Source organism: Bubalus bubalis, chromosome 12 (assembly GCF_019923935.1).
Source record: "Bubalus bubalis isolate 160015118507 breed Murrah chromosome 12, NDDB_SH_1, whole genome shotgun sequence".
Taxonomy (NCBI): Eukaryota; Metazoa; Chordata; class Mammalia; order Artiodactyla; family Bovidae; genus Bubalus; species Bubalus bubalis.
In genome coordinates this window covers 97,627,880-97,643,332 of record NC_059168.1, presented here as the reverse complement: position 1 = coordinate 97,643,332, position 15,453 = coordinate 97,627,880, and the positions used below count along the sequence as shown (strand labels likewise).

The following is a 15,453-nucleotide window of genomic DNA, read 5'->3' as shown; positions in this document are numbered from 1 at the left end:
GGGAATACTCTACAGCAGTTTACAACAAACAGAGCCCACGTCATGGGACAGGAAAGGCCCGGGGCCTATTCTTAAGTGAAAAAGGTAGGGCATAGAATCGCCTGGTGCAACATATTCTGTGGGTTTTTGAAAATGTTTTTAAGACAGCAAAACCAAAAATTTTACAGACACATTTAAACCTGCTGTGCTTATTGCTCAGTCGTGTCTGAGTCTTTGTGACCCCATGGACTGTAGCTCGCCAGGCTCCTTTGTCCATGGGGTTCTCCAGGCAAGAATACTGGAGTGGGTTGCCATGCCCTCCTCCAGGGGATCTTCCCAACCTAGGGATCCAACCCAGGTCTCCCACACTGCAGGCGGATTCTTTACCATCTGAGCCATCATACTTCCTCACGTGACAATCATCTTTCCCTGCTTCTCCTGCCAGATCTGCAGAGCTCTGGGCAGGCAGGGACCCTCAGCTGCCTCGCTGGCACAGAGCAGCCCCAGGGACCATGGTTTGTGCTCGCTCAGCAAAGGAGGCGGGCTGCCTGGCTTTACCTTTGCAGAGGAACTGCTGAATGGCCTCAGTGCCAGTGCCGCACACCTCCTGCGGGGGGTAGACCATGGACGACACGTCGAGGCTCAGGGTCTGCAGACACAAGGAGAGCCCTCTTTATCTGTCGTTCGCTTCACTGCTCAACATAATCAAGACATAAGATCTTTAAAGAGGTAATCAAGTTCAAAACAAAGTCACCAGTCTGGGCCCTAGTCCAGCATGAACTGGTGTCCTTAAAAGATGAGGCAATCAGGACTCAGACCCATTCCAAGGCAGGAGGATGGGAGGACACAGGGAGAAGACGGCCATCCAGAAGCCAAGGAGAGAGAGGCCTGAGAAGAACCAACCCCACCAAGACCTTGATCTTAAGGCCCCAGCCTGGGGCGCTTTGTTAGGACAGCCCCGGGAGAAAACACAGTGTCCCAGGTGGTCGCCTTGCTCTCCGCCCCCAGCTCTGACAATCACGGTTTCTGCAGCTCTGAGCTGAGGCTGCTCCCTCCCTGCCAGAGCCCTCCAGACACTGCGCCTTCCAACCACATTGCCTTCCAACCACATTGGCTCCCCTGCTCCTCCCTGAACACATCCTGGGCTTTCCCACCTCCTGCCTTTTCCCGAACTGTTCCTCCACCTGGAATGCTCCCATGAGCCCTGTCGACTTCTCCAAAGCTTTCTCCTCTTTCAAGATCTGGCTCAAACACCATGTCTTTCACAGTGTTAATGAACCCATCAGGATTCAGCATGAGCTTTTCACTCTACTAGGAATATGCTTTGCTGCCTCCATTATGACAGCAAGTCACCTAATTACAGTCATTCACACTGTTCTCTCTGTGAGCCCCTGAGGACCTTGAGATCTCCATGACCCCTGTATCCTGTGACCAGGGCAGGCCTCCAGGAATGTGGGAGGGGAGCAGCGGGCAGGCCAGGCAGGCTCCCAGGCCAGAGCACGGCCCACCTACCTCCAGGGTTCGGACGTGCGCCAGCATCCGGGGCAGCCTCTGAATCTCGTTCTCACTGATGTCCAGAGTGCGCAGGCTCCGAAGCTCCCCCAGCGTGTCTGGCAGCTCCTTCAGCCTGTTGTCTGGAGGAGTCCCAGTGGCACAGCTCAGCACCCCACGGCCCCTTCACCAGCTTCTGGCCTGACACCCGCCAGGACTGGGCGGAGGTGGGTGCCTCCCTCTGAGCCTGGGGTATACCCCGGCTCCATGAGGAAGAGCGGTGGAGTTTCAATGACCCAGGTTCAAGTCCCTGCTCCACCACTTATGAGCTGAGTGACTTTGGAAAACTGATTTGACCTCCCTGGACCAGTTTCTGCATCAGTAAAATGGAGGTGCCCACACTATTTGGCCTTATAGGAATACTGAGGGATTAAAACAGATGATGCATGTGAAAAGGTGCTCAGCACAGGGCCTATCACACGAGGTACCTATCACAGTAAGTGATTAGTAAATTGGGTGCTATTATGTTCATCATTATTTATATGTTACAAATGGGTAAATTACGGCATCCTGTGCAGAAAGAACTGAAGGAAAAGAAGAAAGAAGAGAGCTGGGGGTACAGGGAGGCAGGTGTTAGAATTTCGGCTCAGTCACTACCGCACTGGCTGGTCTTGAGCAAGTCATGGCTCTCTGAGCCTCGTTTTCCACATCTGTAAATTGGGGATAAGACCTTCCTCTCTCACACACTTGTGGCACCCCCGAGTGTGGAAGCGCTCCTCACTGGGTGGGAAGGGATACTCAGAATAGCTCTCACCCAGTCAGTCCACACTCTCACCATCCATCACCCATGGTTCTAAACACGAACGATAGAGTCTTGGGGGCCTTGCTGTCAATGCCGTCTGTTCTCCTCCCTGTAAGGCCCCGGCCAGGAGGAGCTGCAGGAACCCTCCAGACAGTTTGAGTGACACGTGGGGGCTGGCTGCTCTCATGCTCAATGGGTCCCAGGACAAGCACCCTGAGGACACTACCCGGGTCAGCTCAGAGCAGACCAAGGGTCACGTGGACAGGGGTTCCTGGCCCCCTACCTTTCACATTGAGGGTCTGGAGCTGGATCAGGTTCCCAATGGAACGTGGGAGATATGTCAGTTGATTCCTTTCCATGTTCAAGACCTAAGAGAGAGGGAGAATGCCGTGAGAAGGCACACACACAGACAATAATGCCTCCCCCTCTTCTGGCCAGGCATCATCCGGGCACCACACCCACATCTTTATCTCCTGACAGCCCTGTGAGGAAGACACCAGTTGTCACGATCCCATCTGAGAGATGAGAAAGCTGAGGCTCAGAGTGGTGAGGTCCTGTGTCCAAAAGGCAATGCTAGACTTTGAACCTGGTTCTTGCTGAGACTGTACCATTTATACTGACCACAAACACCTGATAATAAGGGGATCCAGGTGAGGGGGCACGTGATGAAGCCTTGTTATCCTGGAGTGAACAGAAGGAAGCTGAGCTGCATCCAGGCAGTGGGACCTGCCTGAGGCTGCAGGGCCAGCAGCTGGTGGAGCGGGGATTGAATCCTGGGCTGATAGGTGGCACCGTGAGGTGAGCGAGGCCGCCAGGATGATACATAAAGTAACCATTAAAAATAAACAGATATAATGGGAAGGCACGCACGTTAAAAATAACGTGGCAGATGAATATTCGATGAACCAAAGGATGGCTGTAAGTTATTCTTATCAGGTATCCAAAAGTTACAGAACAGTGAATGCACCAATTATACAAAAATTCGTGTGTAAAAAAGGACGGTCCGTCCTTCTCGGTGAACTGGGGATGATGCTGACATGTGTTCACAGAGGGGCTGTGAGCAATTGATTGACGATGCAAGTGAAATGCTTAGCTTGGTGCTGGCATGCAGCGGGCGCTCGATAAATGCAGGGGCTGCCACTGACAAGAAGCGAAAGTGAGACACTGAGCCAGAGAGCTGAATTCATCACTTGGAAATGGTGGACTCACTGGGCGCTCTTTTTCTGTAAAGGTGGAAGCTAATGATGCAATCCCAACGCACATGCCAAAAATTCGGTGGAGAGATGCCCACAGCCCAGACTGCAAGGCTGACGCCACCCCGGGCATCTCAATAGTAAAGGCGGAGAAGCCAGCGGCACCTAAGCCCTGGCTGGAGCGTGACCAGAACATTCTGGGTCTGTGTGGCTGCAGTTTCTTACTTAGGGGGTCAGAGGTGGGTTGTGTCTCCTGCAGCCATACCTGCAGGGCCGTCAGCTGCCCTATGTCATCGGGAAGGGCTGTCAGCTGGTTATCATGAAGATCCAGAACCTGCAGAAGGGAAACAAGTGGAACACCCGAAGTCCCCGACTGAGAAAGCCCCCGTGATTTCAGGCTCCAGGGAGACAGGGTGTGGTGGGGGTGCCTCCATGCCTCTGGTGTTCAAACCAAGAGTACTAACCCCTTCCTCCCCAACTAAAGGACCACTCCATCTTTTTGTTTTTTTTTAAGTATTATACCATTTAATTCTTATTTATCCAGTATGTGTACATATTCATGTTGAAAATTCCTCATGGTCTAGATATATATTTGCATAGTAAAAAACTACCAAATATGCAATAAAATATTGATAGCAGTTCTCTAGAGTGTGAAATTATGTTTTTCCTTATGCTTAACTGTATTTGCTAATATTTTAACAATGAAAATGAGCAAAATGGAGTAGGATATATATATATATACATATAAAATACATATATATGAAATATAAATATACATGAATATGAAAGCTTTTTAACGTTATCTTTCTTCTGCTTATAAAAATAAAGCGTGTTGGACCAGAACAATAAAGAGAAGTAAGAACTACCCCTAGTCCCTACACAACAGCATTAGCCATAAAAATCACTTTGATGCCTCCATTGCCAGTCTACACTGCCACGTGCACACCCTCGGTCACAGCTCAAGTTTATGGGGAACAGCCCGGGGGTCCTGCCTTCTGTCCACTGTGATCACGTCCCAGCCTCTGTCCTGGGGGAGCTGTCGGGAGGAGTCACTCAGCTCACCGCGCTTCCACGCACTGGCCACACGGTGCCTGGCGTGCCTCCTCCTGCTTCCTGTCTGGGCCCATCGGTCTCCCTGTTCTCTGCCAGTTCGCTTGCTATGAGTTTATGGTTTGCCTTTCCACCTAGTGCGTAAGCTCCCTGAGGGTGGGGCTTGCAGCTGGTTCTCTCTGCAACCTCACTGCACACAGGCCCAGACCATGCTGATCACGCCCAGAGTCCCGATGACGTGAGGCACGTCTGGCATAAACTCTGAGAGCCGAGACGTGACGGGAGGGGCGTGCTGGCTGCCCCCTGGGAGCAGGGCCCCGGTACCTTGATGGTGGCGAGACTCAGGAGGCTGCAGGATTTAGGGAGCAGGGAGGTGAGCAGATTCGTGTGGACGATCAACACCTGCATGGGAAAGAGTTTCAGCATGTTAGGCTGAAGGAGAGCTGCAGGGAGGGGGGCTGGAGGCGGGGCAGCTGGCGTACACTAGACACCAGCAGTCAGCCCAGCCCAGTGCTCTCTCCTGCGGACATCACAAGCGACGTCTCCAAACACGGGAAAACCAGATGACCTTAAACTCTGGAATCTCAAGACTGAAAGGGACCTCAGAGGTCTAATTCTTCCTTCCATCCCGAGAAGGGATCCCCATGCAGCTGTCCCAACCTTAATGTCCCTCAGCTTCAGCAGCATCTTGTGGAAAATGTCGTTGATGTTGTCTAGTCTCTCAGTCGTGTCTGACTCTTTGTGACCCCATGGATTGTAGCCCACTAGGCTCTTCTGTCCACAGGATTCTCCAGGAAAAAATATTGGAGTGGGTTGCCATTTCCTTCTCCAGGGGACCTTCTTGACCCAGGGATCGAACTCTGCATCAGCAGGTGGATTCTCTAGCACTGAGCTACCAGGGAAGCCCCTTGTGGAAAACAGAGAATGATAAACTCCTGCCTCTGAGGGCTGCTAACAAGCTAACAGACAGAAAGCACTCAGCCCAGGGCTGGGACATGGTCGGACGCTCAATCAGAGTCACATGCTACTATTTTTGTTAGGCGTTGACACCTGCATGGATACTTCCAAAGTCAAGCCCACTCCTGTTGGCATAGAACGCATTTTACCTACCTGCTCTTAGACACTTCGTTTAGAATACTGTTACCTACCTGCATTCAAGGCTGCAATGCCTTTCTGAAAAATCATTCATTCCACTCTTAACCTTCCCTAATTGACCAGGATGAAATGAGTGTGATTTTTACTGTTAATAACAATGTGGGTATTCAGTGTCCACTATGTGGCAGGCACTCTACTCAGGCCATTTACATCTTTATCTCTACCTCCCTGTCACTCATTTAATTCTCAAAATAGCTCTGCGAGTGGAGAACGACGGATGTCTTCCTTTCACAGATGGAGAAACTGAGATGTAAGAGTGTAAGGAAGTTGCCCAATTCAGGAGGGGCCCAGCCAGAGCTGCCTGATGCCAGGGCCTGCTCCCCTGTGAGGACACCTGCTGCAGGTGGAAACTGTGCCATTCAGAGAGAAGAGGGATGTCTACGCCAGGATCCCCACCTGATTTCAAACAAGCAAACATGCCATGAATACTTTTCTGAAAATGTAGATCCGTCTCACCTTCTTCTGCAGAACTTTGCATGTTGCAAAAGCCCCAAATGGAATCTAAGATAAGATAAAGAAGAATCAGTGCCTCCCCTCCTGCCAGTGTTTAACCTGTTGAGTGGCAGGAAGAAGGGGCAGGAAGTGAGTAAGTCTAAGCCCTGGGAAGGATGGGAGGAAGCCGCACCAGGTGGTCACCCCCTCCAATCAGCTGTCGGGTGACTTCCCCAACTACCCACCCCATCCCCATCATGAACTCTGAGGGGCAAAGGACAGATCTCTGATGTCCTACAGAGAATCCCAGGCTTTCCAAAGGCCTCAGGAATCTGTGGGTGCATTTTCTGGACTCTGTGACTCTTGAAGACCATGCTGAGGCCAAAAGATCATCTCGGTTTTCTTTCACAAGAACAAAAGCTAAGGAAACATCTCTTGACTAGAGCTTCTGGCCTCTTAAAAGTCTCAGTCCACATCTATCATTTCCCAGGGACAGCAAAGCCAGAAAGAGAACAGATAAAACTTCAAAAGCAGAACACCAACCACCCCACTTTACCTCGGAGAGTTCACATTTAGAGATGTCAAGAATGTCATCTGCTCCAGCTTCTTTTGCCTAGGGATAAAAAGAATTTAAAAAAAGCTGGTGGGGGGCAGTTTCCAGGACTTTACTGGTAGTCCAGTGGTTAAGACTCCATACTCCCAATTCAGGGGGCTGGGGTTCAATCCCTGGTCAGGGAACCAAATCCCACATGCCACAACTAAAAGAGCCAGCGTGCCGCAACTGAGACGCAGTGCAGGCAAATAAATAAATAGTTTAAAAAAGAAGAAGAAAGAAAAAGAAAAGGGTTTGAGCAAAACATCCTTCCAGGGTGGACAAATCAGGCAAAGAAACATAGGATTAATGGCTTCAAAGAATCGCAGACACCCTCCTGGTTCAGCTAGTCCATTCTGAAGGTGCACCAATGATCCTGGCTTTAACTGGGCTTGAGGTCCAGCAGGGAAGAGTGTGAACAAGTCACACCAAGCGTGGTCAGTCTGCAGAGGGGAAGTGCAGCGTGGAGCCCTGCTGCCTGGGGCGGAGGTAGAGATGGGCATAGACTGGGAGGAAACCCATTTCCCTCACCAGACACATCTGGTACTCCAGGCGTTTCCGAGCCTCATCGCTGGGTTTCCGCTTCCGGAAGAAGAGTGGCATCCTTCCTTTTTTTCTAGAGCGATCTTCACCACACTAGGGCGGAGGAGAGGGGTGAGGGCCTGGGGCATCTGTCACCGCCCCCCAACACCCTGGACAGAGCACAGTAACAAGAGCATGGAGCTCATCTGCTGGATTATATGCTCCTTGAGGGCAGGGCCATGTCCATCTTGACCATCCGTGCCCCAAGCCTGGCACAGCAGGTGCTCAATACCATTTGTTGACTAAACAAGCAGCAGCAGGATGTGGGAAAGCACAACAGCAAGCCAGGTGACCTGTCTTTGAGCCCACATTTGCCCCTGACCCACTGTGAGCCCCTGACATACCCATTCCCGTTCAGGGCCCCCATCTCTCCTCCAGGTTAGACAAGGGGGTTGATCTGGAGATGTTTCCTCAGGTCCTCTTCAAGGAGGCTCTTTGAGGACTCTAAGAGCCTTGGCTAATGAATCACTTCTAACCCCTGAAACACTATCAGAGTGGCATCAGCAAACCACCAAATGCTGCATGGCTTTAGCCAGCTCTGTCCTTGATCCTGGGGAACTCAACTACATTGTAACCAAAGAGGTTTCTGAATTATCAATAAATAAAAATTCAAAAGCAATTCTCAGGTAATTTGCCACTCTCCCAATTATTATGATCCCATTTGATTCTCACCAAAGCCCTCTTTATAGTAACAAAAGTGATGCTCATCAAGTTCAGCTATCTGGTTCCAAACCAGTCTGGAACCTCTGCTCTTTCAAGTCCTGATCCCGTGGAGTTTGCCCAACTCCTTGGTGCTTCAGTAACTTAGCACACACCGAGTATACACTGTCCTGAGCTCACTGCCTGCCCAGTATCAGAAAATGTCAGCACTTGATATGGAACATCAGTGGGTCAGGATGCACTCATACACAGAAGCTTATGGTTAACAGCATGGACTCTGGGATGATTTTGTTTAACTGTTTTTGAATCCCAGCTCGGCCACCCACCAGCCATGTCCGCTTGGTTCACCTCTCTGAGCCTCAGTTTCCTCATCTGTAAAGTGTGAGTAATATAATGTTCCCAACACCTGGTTCTATTTGGAGCCAGTGATTTCCATATTTGTAAAGCCCATAACACAGTACCTGGCAGTGTTAATCACATACCACCACACATCTAACAAACATTTATTCAGGGCCTAGGACAGTAGAAAGAGCCGGGCAGAAAGGAACCAGGGTGGAGATGCAGTTGAAGAAGACATATACCTCCTCCTCAGGGGAGTGGCAGAGATCACAGGTCTCTGGCGACAGAGGCGTGGGCTGTCTGGGGAGCTGGCCTAGCCTGCAGAGCTGGCTCAGGCCCCTCTTGTCGCCCCACCTGTCTGCAGGGATGGGGAATAATTTAAAACCAGCCCTCCCCCATCTCTCCTTAATGACCAGCTCTTATCCTTCTGCTCCCCAATGACTAATCTTCCTTCACTTCCTCCCCAATGGCCACCTCTCTTCCATCCCTCCTAGAAGATCAGCTCTTCCCTATCTGCTCCCTGATGTCCATTCCTCATCCATCCCCCTCCCTGACGTCCAGCCTAGATGGGAAGAGCCACACCCGTCCTCCCCAGCCTGGAGTGGGCAGTGCCCAACCTTGTTGTGCAGATAAACAGGTCCCTGATGGTTGTTCCCTCGGGTGGACCTGAAGGCAGGCCGATCACTCGCAGGGCTTGGTCATGGACGTGGGGTGGCAGGCCACTGGGCACTGCACGTCCCCTGCGGAGCAGAGTCTGGTCTCCTCCAAACGAAGGAACTGGGGATCGAAATTCAGAATCTCAGAAAGTCATGCAGACCAGGATGACGAAGTCTGAGACCGAAGACCGCAGAATCTTAAAAGAGTTAAGAGTTGGACCGGATTTAGACTCTTAACAAAATTGTTCTAATAGCTAAAATGCATACATCACGAAGGAATTAGAAGGTGGTCCGAGATCGCTGTGGCCGAGAGGTCTCGGAATGCAATGCGGACCCTTAGGAGAGGGGCGGGGCTCTGGGATTGGGTGACTGGGACTATGGGGTGACCCTCAGGATAAGGGAGAATGGGGAACAGCGGGGCCTAGGATCTCGGGAGCAGTCCTCTGTTGTCTGCCTTCTCAGGGACAACTGCCCCGAACCCCCTTTCAGACCCCCTAGCCACAGCTCACCGCGGTGCCGGGTTCTCCAGCCGCTAGCCTCAGGTGCCTGCCCACAAGCAATATGGCGGCAAGGGCGTCGCTGGAAGGTTGGGCGGAGACGGCAGTTCTCGCGACAGTCGCGCTTTCGGGTCTATATCCGGCGCAAAAGTCCCACCTTCCGGTCTTTCGGCTTTCGGCTCGGAGGAGGCAAAGGTGCAACTTTCTTCGGTCGTCCCGAATCCGGGTTCATCCGACACCAGCCGCCTCCACCATGCCGCCTAAGTTCGACCCCAACGAGATAAAAGTCGGTGCGTGCTTTAGATGTGGCCGGGGCTTCGGGATGCGGCATCCCTCCCCGTATTCCGTCCGGCCCGCGGCTCCCGCCGCTATGGCCTTTCCCACGTCGGGCCTCAAGGCCGCTGCCTCCTAGGGGCCTGCCCTCTGGTGCTGCGTTCAGGGCGCTGTGCGGTCGTGGCCGAGTCTCTTATTCTCTCTGGGCCTCGGCTTCCCCACGTATAGTTGGGGAGGGAGGACCGGACGACCTGTGGCGGCTTCGCAGCCCGCACGCCTTAGGGTAAGGTTTGTTTCCGGGCGCTTCTCCCTAAACTGGGTTGGCCGGCGGCGGGGCTGCCCCCAAACCGATGCGGTGTGCGCCTCGGCAGCGGTGGTCGAACCCAAGGCCGCCGTCCCACGTGGTGCTTGGAGCGGTTCTCGCCTTGGCGGGAAGGGTGTCCTGCCTTGCTCCCCGCTGAGGCTTTTGGCATTTTTCCCAGAAGAGGCAAACGCTGGTGCGGGAAGGCCCGCCAAGAGGACTGCGGAGGGAGAGCTGTGATTTGGGCGCCCCTTCTGCGGAGGCACTAATTGTTTCTTTCTTCCAGTGTACCTGAGGTGCACCGGTGGGGAAGTCGGTGCCACGTCTGCCCTGGCCCCCAAGATCGGCCCTCTGGGTCTGGTAAGTCATCTCCGGGGAAGGGAGGCACTTACTAAGACTCGAGCCTGCGCAGACACGATTGCCTTTGAGGTGCCGTTGACAGGGACAGATTGCCATCCCTTACTAGGCCTCCGAGCCACTGAACTGGCACCAGCTGCTGCAGAAAGGTTGTATATAAAGGTGGAATCTGATACTTTGAACCTGTAGTTTTCCAGTGTGTCTTAGTTGCTGCTCTGAGGGTACATGAGGGATGGGATAGAGGAGGTTTTTGAAGTCAAGAGTGATAACTTGGTCTGTTTCTTAGGGAAATAGGCATATGGCTGCTGGAGGATTGAATGGGGTATGAAATGAAGACCTTTGTGAGCGTTACAGTGAAGTTGTGTCCAACTCTCTGTGACCCCATGGACTGTAGCCTACCAGGCTTCTCTGTTCATGGAACTTTCCAGACAAGAATACTGGAGTGGGTTGCCATTTCTTTCTCCAGAGGATCTTCCCAACCCAGGGATCAAACCCGGGTCTCCCGCATTGTGGGCAGCTGCTTTACAGTTGCTAGTATTAATTCTGCTTTCAATCTACTGATCATATTCTTGGCTTTACCTAGTGTCCTGGAGAAGGAAACGGCAACCCACTCCAGTATTCTTGCCTGGAAAATCCCAGGTGGACTACAGTCTATGGGGTTGCAGAGAGTCGGACACGACTGAGTGACTAACACACGTAGGGTTGGACTTAATTTGGCTCCTTTTTTCTTGAATATAATTAGGTACTTGGGCAGTGGTCTCCTGTCAGAAAAGTTATCCCATCATGGTTTTGCTTAAGCAGTGGCCGCCTTGTCCCTTAGCTCAGCTAGCGCTCACTAGACACGTCTCCAGTTCAGTCGCTCAGTCATGTCCGACTTTGCGACCCCATGGACTGCAGTACCCTAGGCCTCCCTGTCTATCACCAACTCCCGGAGCTTACTCAAACATGTTGATTGAGTCGGTGATGCCATCTCGTCCTCTGTCATCCCCTTCTCCTCCTGCCTTCAGTCATTCCCAGAATCAGGGTCTTTTCAAATGAGTCAGTTCTTTGCATCGGGTGGCCAGAGGATTGGGGTTTCAGCTTCAGCATCAGTCCTTCCAATGAATATTCAGGACTGATTTCCTTTAGGATGGGCTGGTTGGATCTCCTTGCAGTCCCAAGGGACTCTTAAGAGTCTTCTCCAGCAACACAGTTCAAAAGCTTCAGTTCTTCATTGCTTAACCTCCTTTATATCATTCTCTTCAGGGAATTACAAAGTGCAGATGCCCAGACCGCATCCTCATAGGTTGACTAGGATTGGTCAGACACCAGGAACATGGTATCTTTAAAGATCCCCTGGTGATCCAATGTAAAAGATACCACATAGATCTTTAGGAAAGGGTAGGTAAGGGACCTGGCCCCATTGTGGCCTTAAACCTCAAGGTTGCAGCCTTGGATAAACTAAACCTCATTTTTCCAGTTTAATTATGGTGATACCTTGATTAGGTAGGCACAGTTAAACGTGTTTCAGAAAGCTTTCTCGTGTGCCGCCAAGTGAGAGGGACTGGGCAGATTTTCAGATCGATTTCGTTTAGGGCACAGTGTGATCATATACCTTTTATTTCTACAGTCTCCAAAAAAGGTCGGTGATGACATCGCCAAGGCAACTGGTGATTGGAAGGGTCTGAGGATTACAGTGAAACTGACCATTCAGAACAGACAAGCCCAGGTACTTGGTTTGAGGGAAGGCAAAGGTGGGGATACCTGGGAGGCAGGTGCTAAAAGCAGCTTTATTTGTGGGGAGGGATGTTTTAAGAGCATGGTTTAAATATTAACTCTTCTCACTTTTGAGACACTGAGCAAATCAGCATTTGCTGGGATAGGGTAGGCTGTGTTTCTGGTTGTGAAAATTAGCTTGAATGTACATTTGGTAAACAGTGTCTGGCCCATGGTTCCTGAGAGCAAAAGTGCATGGTATTACTGGTTCTTTCTTGTTAGAGGGTGGCATAGGGCTTATTCAAATGGAGAATCTCTTCTGCAGATAGAGGTGGTACCTTCTGCTTCTGCCCTGATCATCAAAGCCCTCAAGGAACCACCAAGGGACAGAAAGAAGCAGAAAAACAGTGAGTGGTTTCTCCCCCTGGTAATTCGTGGGTGGTGGTGTGTCCAATGTAATAGACAGCTGTGCTTGCTCCCTTTAAGGAAACAGGGATGGCACAGGTGTTTGATGTTAAGCTGTTACAGAGCCAGGCACTGCCAACAAGTGCCCTGTGGCTCTCCCGTCACTGGTGTGGAACAGAGCCCCTCAGGACTTACAGGAGGGAACTGTCGAACAGGGTGAAGAAACAGATAACCAGTAATTGGGGAAGGGCAGCTTCCTAGCTGGGTGACATATGCACAGCTTTAACCAACCTCAGTCACTTTTCTCTTCAGAACAGTCCCTTCCATGTAGGTTAGCAAAACTTGATTTTGTGTCTAGCCACCCGCCACTGCACCTGACCAGTTTTCTGTTGGCTGGTGCAATCCAGTGGTGAGCTAAAAATAACCCCAGCTTAGGAAACAGGGTTGTTCTTCATGTGGATGACTCTGTGCCGAAAGCATGGGAACAGGTTAGAAATGGATGAGGGAAGATGGACTGTGGCCTGCCCTGGCCTCAGGTGGTAACAAAGCTTTTGGTCTTTTTTCTTTTCTGCAGTTAAGCACAGTGGAAACATCACTTTTGATGAGATCGTCAACATTGCCCGGCAGATGCGGCATCGGTCTCTAGCTAGAGAACTTTCTGGTAAGAGCAGAACAGTTTGGGGCCACCTTAGTTGTAACTTGAGATGTATTCGTTTGGTGGCCTTTTCCCAATTAGAAGGGGCTTTTTTACTCTGTAAGACCTGGAATTGGAGTGTCTTGCGGTTTGAGTCTGGGTATCATGGGATCTGTGGCCAGTTTTGCACTTGGAGTTTTTAAATAATACTGAGTTTTGGATTAGGGGAGCAGTAATAATTATTCCTGTAATCCATAAAATAGTTATTCCTTGTTCCTCTCCTCACCTGTATCCCCTCTGGTATCTGAGAATTGCGAGGGACTGACTTCCCCTCTGATTCCACCTTTTCTTAATGACAGGAACCATTAAAGAGATCCTGGGGACCGCCCAGTCTGTGGGCTGCAATGTTGATGGCCGCCACCCTCATGACATCATAGATGATATCAACAGTGGTGCAGTGGAGTGCCCTGCTGTAAGTTGCTTCTGCACTGATATGGTTAAAATTAAGGTGAAGACTGGGGGCGGAGCTAATGTATCCTTTGAGATACTGTAGAAAGTTCTAGAAATGCTCAATAGTGGGGATAAAGTTTTTTGTCCTGTTACTGAGAGGTTTCTTTTTTTCCCCCACAGAGTTAAGAACTGCAAAGGAAAAAGAAAAATAAAGGATCATTTGACAACCAGTGGACTTTCTGATGTAGCTTCTTCCTTGTGGGGGGAGCCTAGTCTTTGTGGTCATTGGGGCCAAGGTGACAGATGAAGCAGCAGTCTGTGGACAACAGAATTCTGTCCTCAAGAAATACTGTTGGGCAGAAAGAAAACTTGGGAGTTGAACATAACAGAAAATACGTGTAGAAGGAGCTCTTCCCAAACCAGTTTACTCAGTTGGTGGGTTGCAGGCTCAGGGCTTTGCTGTCCATCCCAGCACACAGCTGCGGCTCAGAATGACTGATGGGACAACCAAAGAACCTGATGTTTATGGTCCTTGATTGGTCTCAAGTTGATGTAAAAGTGAGGTTAAAGTCTACTAATGTAGTTAGCAGTTCCTGGTTTAAACCCTCAGGGTTTGCTTTAAACTAGTAACAGACTTTTTTTCCAAGACTCTCCTTTGTCTTTCCCTTAGTTCTCTTTTTGATTTTATATCTGGAGCTCCTCACTCGATTTGATATGCAACAAATGAACATCAAACACCTAAGTGCTGAGAAAAAGCTTGAAGAGCAACCTGGAAGGGGCTTCTTTCTGGGTACTTAACTAAAAGGGGTTAGGAATGGCAGCCCTACGATCTTCATTTGTATTTGCTTTTCTCTCCCACTTTTGTGTTTTGTGTGTGCACTCAAGACGCTTTGCAGCCCCATGTACTATATGTAGCCTGCCAGGCTCCTCTGTCCATAGAATTTCCCCATGTAAGAATACTGGAGTGGGTTGCCATTTCCTTCCCCAGGGGATCTTCCTGACCCAGGGTTTGAAGCTGGGTCTCCCGCATTGCAGGCAGATACTAAACTGTCTGAGCCACCAGGGAAGCTTAGGTTTCCAAGCAGTTGTGGAAAACTTCCTTTACTGGGAAGGACTGAGATCTCGGAAGTGAGGAAAGGTTCCAAGACATGGGGCAAAGTCACCAAGGAATCAAAGCTGGAGGCCTTGGGTGACAACCATCTCAGTGGACCACTAAGGAATCAAGCATCCCTATCAGGACCACCAGGGAAGCCGTTTATAGCAGCTAGGATCTACACTGCTGGCGTAAAGGAGAAAGAAGCAGGCCAACAGGCTTAAGAACTTGATCCAAGATAACTGGGCTGTCAGGAAGGTGGGGAAAAAGAAAAATGACCCAGGAGAGCATGGCTGCTGTCAGATGGCCCCCAGTCTTGTTAGCCCTCCCTCTAAAGTGAAAGTCATAGTTAATGACTATCGTTAACTATACATATTACAATATATATTATAGTTAATAGCCTTAGGTTTATCTCCAGGTGGAAGAAGGTAACTTGTGTGTACTGAGTAGCCGTTCCTTCTCCAGGGGATCTTCCCAACCCAGGGATGGAACCCGCATTGTAGGGGGATTCTTTACCAGCTGAGCCACCAGGGAAGCCCTCCCTCCCGCAGGGACTCCATTTAAAGGTAGGCACCTTGCTGAAGGTGCACCCTCAGCCTGGCTTTTCTTGACAGTAACTAAACACTTGACAGTTCCCTTGAACAGCTCAGAAAGTGCAGGCTGTGTGCATCAGGGAGTCTCGTCCATCCCCATTCTAGCAACAATTGGCCCTGGGATCCTCCTCACTTGACTCCACTCCCCCAAATCCAATACCTTAGTGGCCCTGTTATGGGGAGTACTTGTTCCCAGCCACTGCTCTTGGTTCATTCAAGCAGAG

The 15,453-nt window shown here is 50.6% G+C and overlaps 2 protein-coding genes and 1 non-coding gene across 9 annotated transcripts in view; 2 read left to right on the top strand and 1 right to left on the bottom strand.

Annotated features, from left to right (window-relative positions):
* LRSAM1 (leucine rich repeat and sterile alpha motif containing 1) overlaps positions 1-9,588 on the bottom strand; it is a 33,455-nt gene extending 23,867 nt beyond the window's left edge. For 2 of the 7 annotated variants that reach the window (XM_025262357.3, XM_025262358.3), the window contains exons 1-10: positions 9,441-9,588; positions 8,893-9,128; positions 7,226-7,330; positions 6,659-6,715; positions 6,127-6,171; positions 4,840-4,917; positions 3,731-3,799; positions 2,556-2,640; positions 1,492-1,613; positions 538-628 (exon numbers count right to left, since the gene is read on the bottom strand). In XM_025262357.3, coding sequence (XP_025118142.3) covers positions 538-628; positions 1,492-1,613; positions 2,556-2,640; positions 3,731-3,799; positions 4,840-4,917; positions 6,127-6,171; positions 6,659-6,715; positions 7,226-7,297 — 619 coding nt within the window. In that variant the 5' untranslated portion in view covers positions 7,298-7,330; positions 8,893-9,128; positions 9,441-9,588. Of the gene's footprint in view, positions 1-537; positions 629-1,491; positions 1,614-2,555; positions 2,641-2,734; positions 2,873-3,730; positions 3,800-4,839; positions 4,918-6,126; positions 6,172-6,658; positions 6,716-7,225; positions 7,331-8,517; positions 8,634-8,892; positions 9,129-9,440 lie in introns of those variants that run through there. The other 5 variants (XM_044926357.2, XM_044926356.2, XM_044926358.2 and 2 more) reach the window with 5 other exon arrangements.
* On the top strand, positions 9,585-13,773 carry RPL12 (ribosomal protein L12). The gene is made up of 7 exons (XM_006074497.4): positions 9,585-9,718; positions 10,289-10,362; positions 11,969-12,067; positions 12,380-12,461; positions 13,034-13,120; positions 13,453-13,565; positions 13,724-13,773. Exons 1-7 carry the CDS (start codon positions 9,682-9,684, stop codon positions 13,727-13,729), a joined length of 498 nt encoding a protein of 165 aa, XP_006074559.2. The 5' UTR covers positions 9,585-9,681; the 3' UTR covers positions 13,730-13,773.
* Positions 12,821-12,949, top strand: LOC112578261. Its single transcript, XR_003102559.1, has one exon. It is a non-coding gene; the product is annotated as a small nucleolar RNA SNORA65 (small nucleolar RNA).
* Positions 13,774-15,453: the final 1,680 nt, after the last annotated feature.